The sequence below is a fragment of the Microtus pennsylvanicus genome, chromosome 1 (assembly GCF_037038515.1).
Source record: "Microtus pennsylvanicus isolate mMicPen1 chromosome 1, mMicPen1.hap1, whole genome shotgun sequence".
Classification (NCBI taxonomy): Eukaryota; Metazoa; Chordata; class Mammalia; order Rodentia; family Cricetidae; genus Microtus; species Microtus pennsylvanicus.
In genome coordinates this window covers 58,834,973-58,854,394 of record NC_134579.1, presented here as the reverse complement: position 1 = coordinate 58,854,394, position 19,422 = coordinate 58,834,973, and the positions used below count along the sequence as shown (strand labels likewise).

General features: G+C 40.9%; 1 protein-coding gene across 1 annotated transcript in view; it reads right to left on the bottom strand.

Annotated features, from left to right (window-relative positions):
• Positions 1-19,422, bottom strand: part of LOC142845732 (protein mono-ADP-ribosyltransferase PARP14-like) — a 53,868-nt gene that overhangs the window by 15,452 nt on the left and 18,994 nt on the right. Inside the window, exons 9-14 of the mRNA XM_075965022.1 lie at positions 11,222-11,276; positions 10,502-10,651; positions 10,180-10,242; positions 9,681-9,848; positions 1,511-1,717; positions 823-1,422 (exon numbers count right to left, since the gene is read on the bottom strand). Coding sequence (XP_075821137.1) covers positions 823-1,422; positions 1,511-1,717; positions 9,681-9,848; positions 10,180-10,242; positions 10,502-10,651; positions 11,222-11,276 — 1,243 coding nt within the window. The remainder of the gene's footprint in view (positions 1-822; positions 1,423-1,510; positions 1,718-9,680; positions 9,849-10,179; positions 10,243-10,501; positions 10,652-11,221; positions 11,277-19,422) is intronic.

Below are 19,422 nucleotides of genomic sequence, written 5' to 3'. Positions count from 1 at the left end.
GTTGGGCTTTGTTCTGTTGTGGGCTCCCTATCTGAGGTGAGTGATCATGTGTGTTGTGTCTTCCAGAAAAAGGTGTTTCCCAAAAAGAATAGAGGATATGAGCAGTTGTGTCTGGCATTCTAGAATAGCAGGTTGTTGATGGGTGAAAGTTATTCAGAACTCAAAAGTAGGCAGCATAACTTTCACTATAGAACATCATTTGGTTATTGGAAGCCATGTTTCTAGTCTGGGCAAGGTGGTATAACCCATAATCTTAGCACTTTAATGGTAGAGGTAATGGTAGGAGGATCATGAGTTCAATGTCAGTCAAGAGTAAATAGTGAGTCACTCCCTTTCTGGGGATCAGATCCACAGGGAATCTGTAGGCCATTTTCAGACCTGGTACCCAGGAGGCTTTGGCTCAGGAAAGATAATATGAGTCAGAAGCAGGCAAATTGCTAAATTTGAGACCAGCCTAGTTTATATTCTCGGTCAACCATGGCTTCATAGTGAAACACTATCTCAAAAGCAAAACAAAAGTTTCAGGTCAGCATGGCTACATGGTAAAACACTGCCAAAAACAAAGCAAACTGGGTGGTGGTGGCACACACCTTAATCCCAACATTTGGGAGACCCAGGAAGGATTTCTGAGTTTGAGGTGAGCCTGGTTTAAAAGAGCTTGTTCCAGGACAGCTAAAACTGTTGTTACACAGAGAAATTCTATTTTGAAAAACAAAACAACAATCAAACAAACAACAACAAAAAAAACCTCTGCTGTATTTCTAAACTAATGTTAAACTCAGAGTTAGGGCAATGGCTGACACCCACGAGCATGTAACTTACCTTCATCTTTTAAGATGCGCTGAACTGTGACACTCTGTCCTTGAGGGCCCGTGGCAGTGTTTGTCCTCAAATTCACTGTGAAGTCCTGATTATTAATTTTGACAACAGTGCTCTTGTGCTTTGCCTGCCGTGCATCCTCCAACTGCATGGTAGCTGTTTTGTCGAAACAGTGTATGACATTGTTGTCAATATATCGCCATTCCACGAATGTGAGAACATAGTCTGCTTGGCTTTTCTTTTCTTTAGCCAATCGGATGCTCTTGATCAGGTTTTCAATCTCATCTCTAGCTCCTATCACATCTCTGCTGATTCCTGCAACTTTAATCAGAGGTGTCTTCTGGTCCAGCTCAATGACGATGTTCAGCCTCTCCTGCAGCTCATTCAGCTTCTTGTACTCCTTCTCTCCAAAGTCTCTGACACACTCATCATCACTGCGATAGGAAAGCTGCTCCTGGGCGATCAGGTTCTGTATCCAGGAAATCGTGCGTTCCACACTGTCTTCATCTTTGCCACATACCCGGAAAACTGTCTGTTCTATTTTCTTCTCTAAAAACAGGGTGTTCTGTTTGCGGGGAGTGTGCTTTGGAAAGCCAAAAAAAGCTAAAGAGAAAATGAAAAATTAATATTTCTTTTATTCCCTTCATCATCAAGGTGAGGAATATGTATTTGATATAAGTGAAGAACTCACAGGTGATCCTAGACAGTAGAGACGGCTGGGGAGGAGCCAGGGAGCCTTCTCTGTCTTTCATGTTGTCATAAAAAACATCCAGGATATGAGGCTGGAAGATAACAACTTTGACTTTCTTCACAGCCCGCACTGATGGTTTCTGGATAAATTCTTCAATGGCATCCATTATGGCTTTAGCAACTGCATCTGGGTGCTGTTGAGCACTTCCTTTAAAACACACACACACAAAAGACAAGGTTAAGATCTGCCTGCAAAAGGCTGCAACACAATCAAGGAATCCCAGATGTCATAGGAAAGAAAAATGCCTAGTCCAACTTTAATCTCTGTATAGTTTTCTAACATGACATCATCAAAGAGTTTTGACATCCTAGACACAGTGGGTAGGAGTTTCTGTTCCACGCTGTCCACAGGTCAATGCTCCAGGTAAAGCCCCTGAAACTCAGTCTGATTTGTGACATTCCCATCTGTCCTTTTCAGCTGATCCTGGCTCCCAGGGTCACTCCCCTCCCATTACAGAGTCCAGGTGGCTTTCCTCCCTGATTTACAAGAGTTTTCATAAGATCATAAAAGGCAGGAAATAAAGATAATACACCTTGTGATGGAGGAGGGTCATCTTTCTATCTGTTGTTTCATTGGTTAAGTAATAAAGAAACTGCTTGGCCTCTGATAGGACAGAAAATTAGGTAGGCGGAGTAGACAGAACAGAATGCTGGGAGAAAGAAGCTGAGTCAGAGAGTCACCATGATTCTCCTACTCCAGACAGAGGCAGGTTAAGATCTTCCCTGGTAAGCCACCTCGTGGGCTACACAGATTATTAAAAATAAGTTAGATCCTTTTTTTTTTTGTCCCCGGATCATCGGGCTACCAGGTGGCCCTGTTTAGGTACTGAGGAGTTCCATCTGGACGGGTGAGTGTGTGCGATCCATGGGCGGATTGACCCAGAAGAGACCACAAATGCCCCTCCTCCAGCTCCTGCTGCAGGGCTGTCTTTCTTACACCCGACCCCCACCCCCACAAGCCTGCGTTTTCTGCTAGGTCCTTTGCTCAGGAACAGTTTTGCACTCCTACACTAAGGCTACCCACCCAGAGAGGTGAGTGCCTGCCTACCGGACAGGCCTCAAGGACTCACCCCCAAAGGGAGCACGCGCACCTTCAGCTTTTGCGTCAGGGTATCCTGTGTTCTACTCGTCCCTGCCCTGCCCCCCAAGTTCTCCCTTTTGTTCGCCAGTCATTGGGCTACCAGGCGTCTATGTTTCCATGCTGAGAAGTTCCTGCTTCTACACTGAAGAGTTACAACCAGAGAGTCAGCCACAGCAAAGACTGGACCAAGACACCAGGCCTCTCCTGGCTCCATTTGAAGGAAGAGATGGAAAGGCGCCAAGGCAAGAATTCCTCCAACAACCTGAAAGGCAACATGACATCACCAGAATCCAGAGATCCCGAAATAAGAAGAATTGTACACCCTACTCAAGAAGAATTAGAAGAAATCGACTCAAAAGTGAATTATATGAAAATAATAGAAGACCTTAAACAGGAGGTGAAAAACTGCCATAAACAATTAGAGATCACAAACAAAAAGGTGGAGGAAATGAATAAAGCGCTCAAAGATACCCAAGAAAACCAAGAGAAACAAGAAAAAGCAATCAAACAGGTAAGGGAAGTGGTTCAAGACATGAAGAATGAAATGGAAGTAATGAAGAAAACACAAACCGAGGGAAGGATGGAGATGGAAAATCTGGGTAAACGAACAGGAACTACAGAGACAAGTACTACCAACAGATTACAAGAGATAGAAGAAAGAATTTCAGACACTGAAGATACCATAGAGAAAATAAACACACTGATCAAAGAAAACAGCAAAGCCAACAAATTCTCATCACAAAACATTCAGGAAATCTGGGTCACAATAAAAAGACCAAACCTAAGAATAATTGAGATAGAAGAAGGATAAGAAATACAGCTCAATGGTCCAGAAAATATATTTAATAAAATTATAGAAGAAAACTTTCCCAACCTAAAGAAGGATATTCCTTTGAAGGTTCAAGAAGCATACAGAACACCGAATAGACTGGACCAAAAAAAAAAAAAACATCTCCTCACCATATAATAATCAAAACACAAAACATACAGAATAAAGAAAGAATATTAAGAGCTGCAAAGAAAAAAGGCCAAGTTACTTATAAAGGTAAACCTATCAGACTTACACCTGACTTCTCCATGGAAACCATGAAAGCCAGAAGGTCCTGGATAGATGTACTGCAGAAACTAAGAGACCATGGATGCAAGCCCAGACTACTATACCCAGCCAAGCTTTCGTTCACTATAAATGGAGAAAACAAAATTTTCCAGGATAAAAACAAATTTAAACAATACATAGCCACAAATAGAGGGAAAATCACAAACCAAGGAGTCCAACCATAACCACAATAACTCAAACATCTAGAGACCCTTCACCAGCACAACTCAAAGAAAGGAAACACACAAACTCTACTACTAAAAAAGTGACCGGAATTAACAACCACTGGTCATTAATATCACTTAAGGTCAATGGGCTCAACTACCTATAAAAAGGCACAGGCTAAGAGATTGGATACGAAAACAGGATCCAACATTCTGCTGTTTTCAAGAAACACACCTTAAACACAAAGACAGGCACCTACTCAGAGTAAAGGGATGGGAAAACGTTTATCAAACAAATGGACCTAAGAAACAAGCAGGTGTGGCCATGCTAATTTCTAACAAAGTTGACTTCGAACTCAAATCAATCAGAAGAGATGGCGAGGGACATTTTATACTCATAACAGGAACAATTCATCAGGATGAAGTCTCAATCCTGAATATCTATGCCCCTAATATAAAAGCACCCACTACGTAAAAGAAACATTACTAAAACTCAAGGCTGCCATCAAACCGCACACACTAATAGTAGGAGACTTCAACACTCCTCTCTCACCAATGGACAGGTCAATCAGACAGAAACCTAATAGAGAAATAAGAGAATTAATGGAGGTAATGAAGCAAATGGACTTAACAGACATCTATAGAACATTCCACCCAAATAGGAAAGAATATATGTTCTTCTCTGCAGCTCATGGAACCTTCTCAAAAATTGACCACATACTGGGTAACAAAGCAAACTTCCACAGTTACAAAAAAATATTCGTAACCTCCTGTGTCTTATCAGATTACCATGGATTAAAGTTAGAATTCAACAACAATGCTACCCCCAGAAAGCCTACAAACTCATGGAAACTGAACAGTCAACTACTGAACCACACCTGGATCAAGGAAGAAATCAAGAAAGAAATTAAAGTCTTCCTCGAATTCAATGAAAATAAAGAAACAACATACTCAAATTTATGGGACACTATGAAAGCAGTCCTGAGAGGAAAGTTCATAGCACTAAGTGCCCACTTAAAGAAAGCAGAGAAAGCACATATTGGAGACTTAACAGCCCACCTGAAAGCTCTAGAAAAAAAAGAAGCAGACTCACCTAGGAGGAGTAGAAGACTGGAAATAATCAAACTCAGGGCTGAAATCAACAAAATAGAAACACAGAAAACAATCCAAAGAATCAATGAAACAAAAAGCTGGTTCCTGGAGAAAATCAACAAGATTGATAAACCCCTATCCAACTTAATCAAATGGCAGAGAGAGAATATGCAAATTAATAGGATCAGAAATAAAAAGGGGGACATAACCACAGACACAAAGGAAATTCAGAGAATCGTTAGATCTTACTACAAAAGCCTGTATGCCACAAAACTGGAAAATGTAAAAGAAATGGACACTTTTTAAGATAAATACCATATACCAAATTTAAAGCAGGACAAGGTGAACGACCTAAATAGACCTGTTAGTCGCGAAGAATTAGAAGCTGTTATCAAAAACCTCCCTACCAAAAAAAGCCCAGGACCAGATGGTTTCAATGCAGAATTCTACCAGAACTTCCAAGAAGACCTAATACCTATACTCCTTAATGTATTTCACAATATAGAAACAGAATTCCTTTTATGAAGCTACAGTCACTCTGATACTAAAACCGCACAAAGACTCAACCAGGAAAGAGAATTACAGGCCAATCTCACTCATGAACATCAATGCAAAAATCCTCAACAAAATACTGGCAAACCGTATCCAAGAACACATTAGGAAAATTATCCATCATGATCAAGTAGGCTTCATCCCAGAGATGCAGGGCTGGTTCAACATACAAAAATCTATCAATGTAATCCATCATATAAATAAACTGAAAGAAAAAAACCATATGATCGTTTCATTAGATGCTGAAAAAGCATTTGACAAAATTCAACATCCCTTTATGATAAAAGTCTTGGAGAGATTAGGGATATAAGGATCATACCTAAATATAATAAAAGCTATTTACAGCAAGCCAACAGCTAACATCAAATTAAACGGAGAGAAACTCAAAGCCATCCCACTAAACTCAGGAACATGACAAGGATGTCCACTTTCGCCATACCTCTTCAATATAGTGCTGGAAGTTCTAGCAATAGCAATAAGACAACATAAGGGGATCAAGGGGATTCGAATTGGAAAAGAAGAAGTTAAACTTTCGTTATTTGCAGATGATATGATAGTGTACATAAGCGACCCCCAAAACTCCACCAAAGAACTTTTACAGCTGATAAACAGCTTTAGTAATGTGGCAGGATACAAGATCAACTCCAAAACATCAGTCGCCCTCTTATACACAAAGGATATGGAAGCGGAGAAGGAAATCAGAGAAGCTTCACCTTTCATGATAGCCACAAACAGCATAAAATATCTTGGGGTAAATCTAACCAAGGAAGTAAAAGATCTATTTGACAAGAACTTTAAGGCATTGAAGAAAGAAATTGAAGAGGATACCAGACAATGGAAGGACCTCCCCTGCTTTTGGATTGGGAGGATCAACATAGCAAAAATGGCAATTCTACCTAAGGCAATTTATAGATTCAATGCAATCCCCTTCAAGGTCCCATCAAAATTCTTCACAGATCTTGAGAGGACAATAATCAACCTTATATAGAAAAACAAAAAACCCAGGATAGCCAAAACAATCCTATACAATAAAGGATCTTCTGGAGGCATTACCATCCCTGACTTTAAACTCTATTAGAGAGCTACAGTAATGAAAACAGTGTGGTACTGGCATAAAAACAGAGAAGTCGACCAATGGAATCGTATAGAAGACCCGGATTTTAACCCACAAACCTATGAACACCTCATTTTCAATAAAGGAGCTAAAAGTATACAATGGAAGAAAGAAAGCATCTTTAACAAATGGTGCTGGCACAACTGGATGTCAACCTGTAGAAGAATGAAAATAGACCCATATCTATCACCATACACAAAACTCAAGTCCAAATGGATTAAAGACCTCAATATCAGTCTGAACACACTGAACCTGATAGAAGAGAAAGTGGGAAGTACCCTATAACAGATGGGCACAGGAGATCGCTTCCTATGTATAACCCCAGCAGCACAGACATTAAGGGCAACATTGAATAAATGGGACCTACTAAAACTGAGAAGCTTCTGTAAAGCAAAGGACACTGTCACTAAGACACAAAGGCAACCCACCAACTGGGAGAAGATCTTCACCAACCCCGCAACAGACAAAGGTCTGATCTCCAAAATATGTAGAGAACTCAAGAAACGAGACTTTAAAATGCTAATTAACCCAATTAAAAAATGGGGCACTGAACTGAACAGAGAATTCTCAACAGAAGAAGTTCAAATGGCCAAAAGACACTTAAGGTCATGCTCAACCTCCTTAGCGATCAGGGAAATGCAAATCAAAACAACTTTGTGATATCATCTTACACCTGTCAGAATGGCTAAAATCAAAAACACCAATGATAGCCTTTGCTGGAGAGGCTGTGGAGGAAGGGATACACTCATCCATTGCTGGTGGGAATGCAATCTTGTGCAACCACTTTGGAAATCAGTGTTTCGGTTTCTCAGGAAATTCGGGATCAACCTACCCCTGGACCCAGCAATACCACTCTTGGGAATATACCCAAGAGATGCCCTATCATATGACAAAATCATTTGTTCAACTATGTTCATAGCAGTATTATTTGTAATAGCCAGATCCTAGAAACAACCTAGATGTCCTTCAATGGAAGAATGGATGAAGAAAGTGTGGAATATATACACACTAGAGTACTATGCTGCGGTAAAAAACAATGACTTCTCGAATTTTGCATGCAAATGGATGGAAATAGAAAACACTATCCTGAGTGAGGTAACCCAGACCCAAAAAGATGAACATGGGATGTACTCACTCATAATTGGTTTCTAGCCATAAATAAGGGTCACGGAGTCTACAATCGGTGAACCTAAAGAAGCTAAATAAGAAGGTGAACCCAAGGAAAAACATATAGTTATCCTCTTGCCTATGGGACGTAGACAAAATTGCCTGGGAGAAAAGTGGTATCTTGGGGGTGGGGTGGGTTGGGGGTAAGGGGAAATGGGGAGAGAAAAGTGAGAAGTGGAGAATGGGGGGAACTTGGGGAAACAGGATGATTGGGATAAAGGAAGACTGGATAGGGGAGCACGGAAGCACAATTCTTAGTTAAGGGAGCCACCTTAGGGTTGGCAAGAGACTTGAACCTAGAGTGGCTCCCAGGAGCCCAAGGCGATGTCCCAGTTAGTTCCTTGGGCAGATGAGGATAGGGAACCTGAAACGACCCTATCCTATAGCAATACTGATGAATATCTTGCATATCACCATAGAACCTTCATCTGGTGATGGATGGAGATAGAGACAGAGACCCACACTGGAGCACTGGACTGAGCTCCCAAGGTCCCAATGAGGAGCGGAAGGAGGGAGAACATGAGCAAGGAAGTCAGGACCACAAGGGGTGCACCCACCCACTGAGACAGTGGGGTGATCTATTGGGAGCTCACCAAGGCCAGCTGGACTATGACTGAAAAAGCATGGGATAAAACCGGACTCTCTGAACATGGCAAACAATGAGGGCTATGAGAAGCCAAGGACAATGGCACGGGGTTTTGATCCTACTTCATGTTCTGGCTTTGTGGGAGCCTAGCCAGTTTGGATGTTCACCTTCCTAGACATGGATGGAGGGGGGAGGACCTTGGACTTTCCACAGGGCATGGAACCCTAACTGCTCTTTGGACTGGAGAGGGAGGGGGAGATGAGTGGGGGGAGGGGGAGAAGGGTGGGAAGAGGGGGAGGGGAATGGGAGGCTGGGAGGAGGGGGAAACTTTTTTTTCCTTTTCTCAATAAAAAAAAATAAGTTAGATCAACATGTAAGAGCTAGCCAATAAGAGACTGGAACTAATGGGCCAGGCAGTGTTTAAAAGAATACAGTTTCCGTGTAATTATTTCAGGGTAAAGCTAGCTGGGTGGCAGAATGCAGCCCGCCGCTCATTACTACAACCTTGAAAAAACAACATCGTCCTTACAGAGACAATCAGACCCTCTGATAGATTTTATGCATGTGTTGAGATTCTCCCAGCTACCTCTGGGGACCTGATTCGAACTAAGGTAATTCTAAGGCACCCCAAACTGTAAGATACTTGTTATAGTCTATAATTCTAGGCATATTAGTTACCCTGAGCCTCCAGGATGTCTTTCTTCCCCATACTCTGTACCATTTTTGCTGCCCAGCAGAATTCAAAGCAACCGCTGAGTAGATCCACTCCTGTCTTCACCATGTTTCTCAAGCCCTCAAACCCACTGCAAGGTAATACTGTGGAACAGCCCAAAGTGAATGGCAGCTGCCAAAATCACATGACAGGCAGTGTAAAAGTTTCCTGGGAAAGCTGGTTTGATCAACTGAGAGCCCATCTGGTTTATCCCTGTTAATGGCGCCTACCACTGGGGGAGAAAATTATAGCAGATGCCTTTGACTAACCTTGAAGGCAACAATTGTGGGGACAAAGTTCACTCCTCCTGCCTATGTCCTTCCCATCATTGGGGCCACAGGTGCACATAAATGCACCCTGCTCATTTTCCTCCTCCTTAAATATCCCACAGGCTTTTCTCATTCCCTAGTGGACAGGGTGCCTTGGAGTGAGGAAACTGTCTACTCCTAGGGAAGGTGTCCCTGTCATCACCCAGACCCAGTGAGGACCAAATCCATGGGGAAGTAAACACTTTGGGATGGAGACTTGACAGCCTGTGGCTACGGACCTGCACCAATGGCTGGTAGGCAAATGGATGAGTATTTCCTTTGTTCACATTCTTCTAAAACACAGGAAACTGATCTCTTCACGTCATTCCCACCAACAACGTGAATAATACTCTTGCATCTCAGTGATCCACCTTCAGTAACTATGTACTCATTGTTGTTGTGCTGAGCTGTGAAACAGGAGCAGATTCAGAGTCAGACGCTGATCTGTGCTTGGAGAAAGCAAGATGTCTGATTTCATGAGGAAACATTTTATGAATTAAAAGTTCATGAAATACTACATATGAAATATCTTTCTACTTTTAAATTTCGTTCATACGAAATTCTTTCATAAAACATAATCTTAAGATGAATACATGGGTCTTAAAACAAAACAAAACCAAAAATGATTAATACATTGTCTTCTCAGCCCAAGTCCCTTTTTCGGGTTTCCTCACTGCCTCCCATAGTCAATCTTTCACTTACAATCTGGCTTCAAGAAGAAGCAGCATCGTTCCTTACCCAAGACAGAATATTCCTTTTCAACACTTGGTCCTGCCCCTTCAAAAATCGCTTTGGAGACTCCTATATGAGAAAATCAAGATGGTGACCTGACCCGAAAGATGCCTTTATGTCTCAACACACCCCACCATAGAGCAGTAAGGACAGAGGAGACATTTTCAAAATTGTTGCCAGTTGTAAGAAAGCCCATTGAATTAACTTTAAAGATATTAGTTAACAGGAACAAGCCCAAGTCAGCAAACCATTTTGTCTATATAAACATTTCTTCATAGCATCTACCACACTGATTCCTGCATGAGACAGAATCTATCTCACTAAGTACCTGATTTGAGAGTAAACGTCTTTGATGTTGAATTGACAATCACATCTGCTGCTTCTTTGGTGATGTCCCCCGTGGCCACTTGGAAGAGGATTGGGCCAATGTTCATTTCGTGCACTCCTAACATAGGGCTGGAGAGACTCCCATAAAACCCTGCCCAGAGGAAATAAAAGACAGAATTAGGCACCAAGTCATCAGAAGCAAGAATAGCTGAGGTCGCAGGCTGCTCCATCACTGTATTGGCTGGCATTTACTGTGGCCCTGGCTCTGAGCTGGGACAGAAGTATAGTTTGAATTCAGGAGATTGGGGCCATCCTAGGCAATGTGGCAAAACCTTGCCTCATAACAAAGCTCCAGTGAACCCCAAACAAGATGAACTCAGAAACAGAAAGCCACATGTGACAGAGAATTAAGTGTTGGCTTGCATAGTCTCTTAAGTTGTCTCTTGGAAAAGCCATGTCACATAATCCATTGGAGTTGGTATTCTCATCAAGTAATTAAAAAATCCACTGTACAGATAATTTAATTAGACCCAACTTTTCCTTTTATGCTAAGTCATGCCAGTGTCTTTTATACTCATATGCATGGAATATCCTTTAATTTTCATTTAATATGTTCCATAGTTTTACTTATCAGAGAAATGACCACTATCATCCTTTCCCTGTCATTGAACAGTTACTTGGTAACAAGAAATCACAGGTCAACTTAAACACTTTACTGTACCTTGTGTGTCACTTGGATTTCCATGACTCCTTTTGTCAAATTCATCTGAAAATGCCTGGAAACACAAACACAGTTTTAACCATTATACTCCCTATGCGATCAGTGAGTTTGCGTCCTGGGAGCTTCTGATTCTGTATGCACACGTGTAGTGATATGTATAGTAAAGCTGTTGTGCCTGGCTTTGAATGACATGTTTCAGCAAAGCCTCACTAGGTTTGTTTTGGTTGGTAGAGGCTGAGAATTTGTTTTGAGACTGTTTAAACCTTGAAGAAATGTTGTCTCATTGGAGACTCTGTACTTGGTGCAGAGTTACATAGTTACTTGAATGAAGTAACTAGAGTGAACTACTGTGATCTGGGTGTCAGTCTCTTCTATAAGGCTGAACCCCTCTGCTTACTCAGAAATTGAAGACTTGGCATCTTGGTGAGCTTCTCTTTCTACTGTGGCACCTATGTCAGGATTCAAACAATGTATATACACATGATTGGAAAATAGGAGCCCTCAAACAGTAGTATTTAATTTAGTTCATTATTTTAAAGTTATAAAAAATATACATATCGGCTGGGTGGTGGTGTTTTATGCCTTTATTATATTTAAGTGCATTAATGGTGTCAGTGGAGACTAATCTTTTTCATAGATCTACACAGTATTCTGTGTATTAAAGAAAATAAGACCATTTGGGCACTGTACATGCCTTTAATCCCAGCACTCGGGAGGCAGAGGAAACAGGATCCATGAGTAAGGGTCAGCCTGGTCTACAGAGTGAGTTCCAGGACAGAACATTCAGGGTTACACAGAGAAACCCTGTCTCAAACAACAGAGAGAGGGAGAGAGAAAGAGAGAGAGCACACAACTGTTTCGGGAGGTCCTTACGCTCCTCCAGACAATAGCCACTGAGATAGCAGCCCATTGGGGCATGGTCTCTTTTTCTTTAAAAAAGTGGGAACACCGGGCGCGGCGGAAGGCGGCCGGAACACCGGGCGCGGCGGAAGGTGGCCGGAACACCGGGCACCGGAAGGGACCACTGGGACCAGAGCGGCAGCAGAGGACACAGGCTGCTGGTGGCGGGAACCATCCCAGCAGCAGAAGCAGGCTGCAGGGACCGTGCGCAACACCAAGAACAGATCGCCCCACTACAATTAAACCAAAGAGGTAGGCCTTCGGTTGGAGAGGTCCCTGGCAAAGGAGGAGCCGGGTCCTATTCCTGAAGACCTTTCTGAGGGGAGAGAGGGATCTTGGCCCCCCCCGGCAGGAACCAGGAAACAGAGCAAGGGCATTTTGTAAGAGGAGCCCAACAGGTCTCCAACACCCTAACACAGAAGAAGTGGAAAAAATTGACTTTATGAACGCAATAGAGTTCCTTAAACAACATGTGAAAAATGCCCTTATAGAAATGGATGAGAAGTACAACCAAAAATTTGAAGAAATGAGTAAATACGTACATAATACCCTGGGAAACCAAGAAAGAACGATCAAACAGGTAATGGAAACAGTTCAAGAATTGAAAACTGAAATGGAAGCAAGGAAGAAAACACAAACTGAGGACCAGCTGGATATGGAAAATCTAGGTCAACGAGCAGAGCCTACAGAAACAAGCATAATCAATAGAATACAAGAAATAGAAGAAAGAATCTCAGATTCTGAGGACACCATAGAGAAAATAAACGCTCTGATCAAAGAAAACTGCAAAGCCAACAAATTCTCATCACAAAACATTCAGGAATTATGGGACACAATAAAAAGACCAAATCTAAGAATAATAGGAATAGAAGAAGGAGAAGAGTCACAGCTCAAAGGCCCAGAAAATATTTTGAACAAAATTATGGAAGAAAACTTTCCCAACATAAAGAAAGATATTCCTTTGAATATTCAAGAAGCATACAGAACACCAAACAGACTGGATCAAAGGAAAACATCCCCTCGCCATATAATAATCAAAACACAAAATATACAGGTTAAAGAAAGAATACTAAGAGCTGCAAAGGAAAAAGGCCAAGTAACTTATAAAGGTAAACCGATCAGACTTACACCTGATTTCTCTATGGAAACAATGAAAGCCAGAAGGTCCTGGATAGAAGTACTGCAGAAGCTAAGAGACCATGGATGCAAGCCCAGACTACTATACCCAGCCAAGCTTTCGTTCACTATAAATGGAGAAATCAAGACATTCCAGGATAAAAACAAATTTAAACAATACGTAGCCACGAATCCAGCCCTACAGAAAGTAATAGAAGGAAAACTGCAACCCAAGGAATCCAACATAGCCAACAACTCAGGCATCTAGCGACCCTTCACTGGCACAACTCAAAGAAGGGAGACACACAAATTCTACTTCCAAAAACAATAAGAATATCTGGCGTAAACAACCACTGGTCATTAGTATCACTTAATATTAATGGTCTCAATTCACCTATAAAAAGGCACAGGCTAAGAGATTGGATACGAAAACAGGATCCAACATTCTGCTGTTTGCAAGAAACACATCTCAACCACAAAGACAGGCATCTACTCAGAGTAAAGGGCTGGGAAAAGGTCTTTCAAGCAAATGGTCCTAAGAAAAAAGCAGGTGTGGCCATATTAATTTCTAACAAAACTGACTTCAAACTAAAATCAATCAGAAGAGATCGAGATGGACACTTTATACTCATAACAGGAACAATTTGTCAGGATGACGTCTCAATCCTGAATATTTATGCCCCTAATATAAAAGCACCCACGTATGTAAAAGAAATATTACTAAAACTCAAGGCAGACATCAAACCACACACACTAGTAGTAGGAGACTTCAATACACCTCTCTCAGCAATGGACAGTTCAATCAGACAGAAACCTAATAGAGAAGTAAGAGAACTACTGGAGGTAATGAAGCAAATGGACTTAACAGACATCTATAGAACATTCCACCCAAATAGGAAAGAATATACCTTCTTCTCTGCAGCCCAGGGAACCTTCTCGAAAATTGACCACATACTCGGAAACAAAGGAAACCTCCACAGATACAAAAAAATATCAGTGTCCACCTGTGTCTTATCAGATCACCACGGATTAAAGTTAGAATTCAACAACAATCCTACCTCCAGAAAGCCGACAAACTCATGGAAACTGAACAGTCAACTACTGAACCTCACCTGGGTCAAGGAAGAAATCAAGAAAGAAATTAAAGTCTTCCTTGAATTTAATGAAAATAAAGGGACAACATACTCAAACCTATGGGACACAATGAAAGCAGTGCTAAGAGGAAAGTTCATAGCATTAAGTGCCCACTTAAAGAAAACAGAGAAAGCATACATCGGAGACTTAACAGCACACCTGAAAGCTCTAGAAAAAAAAGAAGCAGATGCGCCCAGGAGGAGTAGAAGACTGGAAATAATCAAACTGAGGGCGGAAATCAACAAAATAGAAACGCAGAAAACAGTCCAAAGAATCAATGAAACAAAAAGCTGGTTCTTGGAGAAAATCAACAAGATCGACAAACCCCTATCCAAACTAATTAAACGACAGAGAGAGAACACGCAAATAAATAAGATCAGAAATGAAAAGGGGGACATAACCACAGACACAGAGGAAATTCAGAGAATCATTAGATCTTACTACAAAAGCCTGTATGCCACAAAACTAGAAAATGCAAAAGAAATGGACATTTTTTTAGATAAGTACCACATACCAAAGCTAAACCAAGACCAGGTGAACGATTTAAATAGACCTGTTAATCGCGAAGAGCTAGAAACCGTTATCAAAAATCTACCTTCCAAAAAAAGCCCAGGACCAGATGGTTTCAATGCAGAATTCTACCAGAACTTCCAAGAAGAGCTAATACCTATACTCCTTAATGTATTTCACAATATAGAAACAGAAGAGTCATTGCCAAATTCCTTTTATGAAGCTACAGTTACTCTGATACCAAAACCACACAAAGACCCAACCAAGAAAGAAAATTACAGGCCTATCTCACTCATGAATATCGATGCAAAAATTCTCAATAAAATACTGGCAAACCGAATCCAAGAACACATTAGAAAAATTATCCATTATGATCAAGTAGGCTTCATCCCAGAGATGCAGGGCTGGTTCAACATACAAAAATCTATCAATGTAATCCACCATATAAATAAACTGAAAGAAAAAAACCATATGATCATTTCATTAGATGCTGAAAAAGCATTTGACAAAATTCAACATCCCTTTATGATAAAAGTCTTGGAGAGATTAGGGATACAAGGGTCATACCTAAATATAATAAAAGCTATTTACAGCAAGCCGTCAGCTAACATTAAATTAAATGGAGAAAAACTCAAAGCCATCCCACTAAAATCAGGAACACGACAAGGCTGTCCACTCTCTCCATACCTCTTCAATATAGTGCTTGAAGTTCTAGCAATAGCAATAAGACAACATAAGGGGATCAAGGGGATTCGTATCGGAAAAGAAGAAGTTAAGCTCTCGTTATTTGCAGATGATATGATAGTATACATAAGCGACCCCAAAAACTCTACCAAAGAACTCCTACAGCTGATAAACATCTTTAGTAATGTGGCAGGATACAAGATCAACTCCAAAAAATCAGTGGCCTTCCTATACACTAAGGATAAGGAAACAGAGAGGGAAATTAGAGAAGCATCACCTTTCACGATAGCCACAAATAGCATAAAATATCTTGGGGTAACTCTGACCAAGGATGTGAAAGATCTATTTGACAAGAACTTTAAGTCTTTGAAGAAAGAAATTGAAGAGGACACCAGAAAATGGAAAGATCTTCCTTGCTCCTGGATTGGGAGGATCAACATAGTAAAAATGGCAATTCTACCAAAAGCAATCTATAGATTCAATGCAATCCCCATCAAAATCCCATCAAAATTCTTCACAGAATTCTGGAGAAGAAAATAATCAACTTTATATGGAAAAACAAAAAACCCAGGATAGCCAAAACAATCTTATACAACAAAGGAGCGTCTGGAGGCATTACCATCCCTAACTTCAAACTCTATTACAGAGCTACAGTATTGAAAACAGCTTGGTATTGGCATAAAAACAGAGAAGTCGACCAATGGAATCGAATAGAAGACCCTGACATTAACCCACAAACCTATGAACACCTGATTTTCGATAAAGGAGCTAAAAGTATACAATGGAAAAAAGAGAGCATCTTCAACAAATTGTGCTGGCAAAGCTGGTTGTCAACCTGTAGAAGAATGAAAATAGATCCATATCTATCACCATGCACAAAACTCAAGTCCAAATGGATTAAAGACCTCAATATCAGTCTGAACACAGTGAACCTGATAGAAGAGAAAGTGGGAAGTACTCTACAACACATGGGCACAGGAGATCGCTTCCTATGTATAACCCCAGCAGCACAGACACTAAGGGCCTCATTGAATAAATGGGACCTCCTGAGACTGAGAAGCTTCTGTAAAGCAAAGGACACTGTCGCTAAGACACAAAGGCAACCCACCAACTGGGAGAAGATCTTCACCAACCCCACAACTGACAAAGGTCTGATCTCCAAAATATATAAAGAACTCAAGAAACTAGACCGTAAAAGGCTAATCAACCCAATTATAAAATGGGGCATTGAGCTGAACAGAGAATTCTCAACAGAAGAAGTTCAAATGGCCAAAAGACACTTAAGGTCATGCTCAACTTCCTTAGCGATCAGGGAAATGCAAATCAAGACAACTTTAAGATACCATCTTACACCTGTCAGAATGGCTAAAATCAAAAACACCAATGATAGCCTTTGTTGGAGAGGTTGTGGAGAAAGGGGTACACTCATCCATTGCTGGTGGGAATGCAAACTTGTGGAACCACTTTGGAAGGCAGTATGGCGGTTTCTCAGGAAATTCGGGATCAACTTACCCCTGGACCCAGCAATACCACTCTTGGGAATATACCTAAGAGAGGCCTTATCATACAACAAAAGTATATGCTCTACAATGTTCATAGCAGCATTGTTTGTGATAGCCAGAACCTGGAAACAACCTAGATGCCCTTCAATGGAAGAATGGATGAAGAAAGTATGGAATTTATACATATTAGAGTACTACTCAGCAATAAAAAACAAGGACTTCTTGAATTTTGCATACAAATGGATGGAAATAGAAAACACTATCCTGAGTGAGGTAAGCCAGACCCAAAAAGAGGAACATGGGATGTACTCACTCATATTTGGTTTCTAGCCATAAACCAAGGACATTGAGGTTATAATTAGTGATCCTAGAAAAGCTAAATTCGGAGAACCCAAAGAAAAACATATAGGCATCCTCCTGAATATTAATCTTCAGCAAGCGATGAAAGGAGACAGAGACAGAGACCCAATTTGGAGCACAGGACTGAAATCTCAAGGTCCAAATCAGGAGCAGAAGGAGAGAGAGCACGAGCATGGAACTCAGGACTGCGAGGGGTGCACCCACACACTGAGACAATGGGGATGTTCTATTGGGAACTCACCAAGGCCAGCTGGCCTGGGTCTGGAAGATCCTGGGATAAAACCGGACTCTCTGAACATAGCGGACAATGAGGAATACTGAGAACTCAAGAACAATGGCAATGGGTTTCTGATCCTACTGCACGCACTGGCTTTGTGGGAGCCTAGGCAGTTTGGATGTTCAACCTACTAGACCTGGATGGAGGTAGGGGTTCCTTGGACTTCCCACAGGACAGGGAACCCTGATTGCTTCTAGGGCTGGGGGGGGGGGACTTAATTGGGGGAGGGGGAGGGAAATGGGGGGGAAGAGACAGAAATCTTTAATAAATAAATAAATTTAAAAAAGTGGCTACTTCCCAACTACTCTCTTTCTTCCATTTTTTACTTTTAAGAACTTTAACTTTTAGTTTGCATATATTTTTAACACACTGTAAATCATTTAAACATTTTCTTTGACTTTGAATCTTTCTTTTACTGTATATGTCTCTTTTTTGACCACATGAGTCTTTAATTTACCAAGCAATATTGGTAGGACTAAAGCTGTTGCTTTGGTGGCTGGATCCAGCCCATTCCTTAGCTTTCCAGTCTTGTGCCGGAGGTACTGGCTGTAGCCATCTTTATTGCCACAAGTCTATGGTGTTTCGAGGTCCCTGCCAGCAAGTAAGCTGCAGCATTATGTCCACAGACAACACACAAGTCCTCTATCTATCTGTAGTCGGCCCTCCTGCCTCAAACATGAAGAGAGTTTGTTGGGTGTGGTAGTACACACCTTTAATCCCAACACTTGGGAGGCAGAGGGAGATTGACCTCTGTGACTTCTAGGTGTGGTAGCACACGCCTTTATTCCCAATACCTGGGAGGCAGAGACAAGCAGATCTCTGAGAGTTCAAGGACAGCCTGGTCTACAGAGTTATTCCAGGACAAAGATATACAGAGATTATAAAATAAAAGAAAAAATAAATAGAGGTTAAAATAAAGCGCACAAAGATGGAAAATACACAGAGAATTTTGATACTGTATGCTATTATGCTCTCTTTGAGTTGTTTGAATGCTGAGGAAAGAGCAACAGCTGCTAAAAGATATTTGTTTATAAATGCTACTGAACTAAACCAACATAGATGTTTTGAAAATACCTTGACTTCAGAATTTGGATCTAAGGATAAGATACTTAGAAAAGAGATTCTTCTTTTGTTTTCACAGATAATGACACCCTGTGGATTGCTTCCATCCCAATATGGCATGATAGGCCATGCCCTCCTGAAGGGTTGCTGTGAACACCTTCAAAAAAATCACTTCACTCAACTGCTGACTGAGATGAATCTAGCACACAGGTTATACCCTAAAAGACCTGATTAACAGCAGGAAGTAGTTTGGAGAGAAAAAACTGCGCCCATGTTCCCAAATATTGCTTATAAATGTTCTTTTACATTTAAAGGGGGATATGATATAGGTATGAATAATTTGCATTGATATGAATTTTGCTTTAGTGATTTAAATTTAAGGTCAATTTTGTTATATGTATATGTATTTCTGATCTTGATTAAGGTATTGTAATTGTGTAGTTCATTTAAAAATGTAATGTATAATTAGGAAATATAGGTTGCTAAAAAATAATCATCAATAATAGTAAAGCTTGTAGTCATGTTAGTTAGATTTTCTAGAGATATAGATATATTTCAGTTAGATAGACATTCTTCATATCTTTCAAAGACTGCAGAATATGAATAACTTAGGGTTTTTCATGACAATGAGACACGTCTGCTCCTGGCAGCACCAA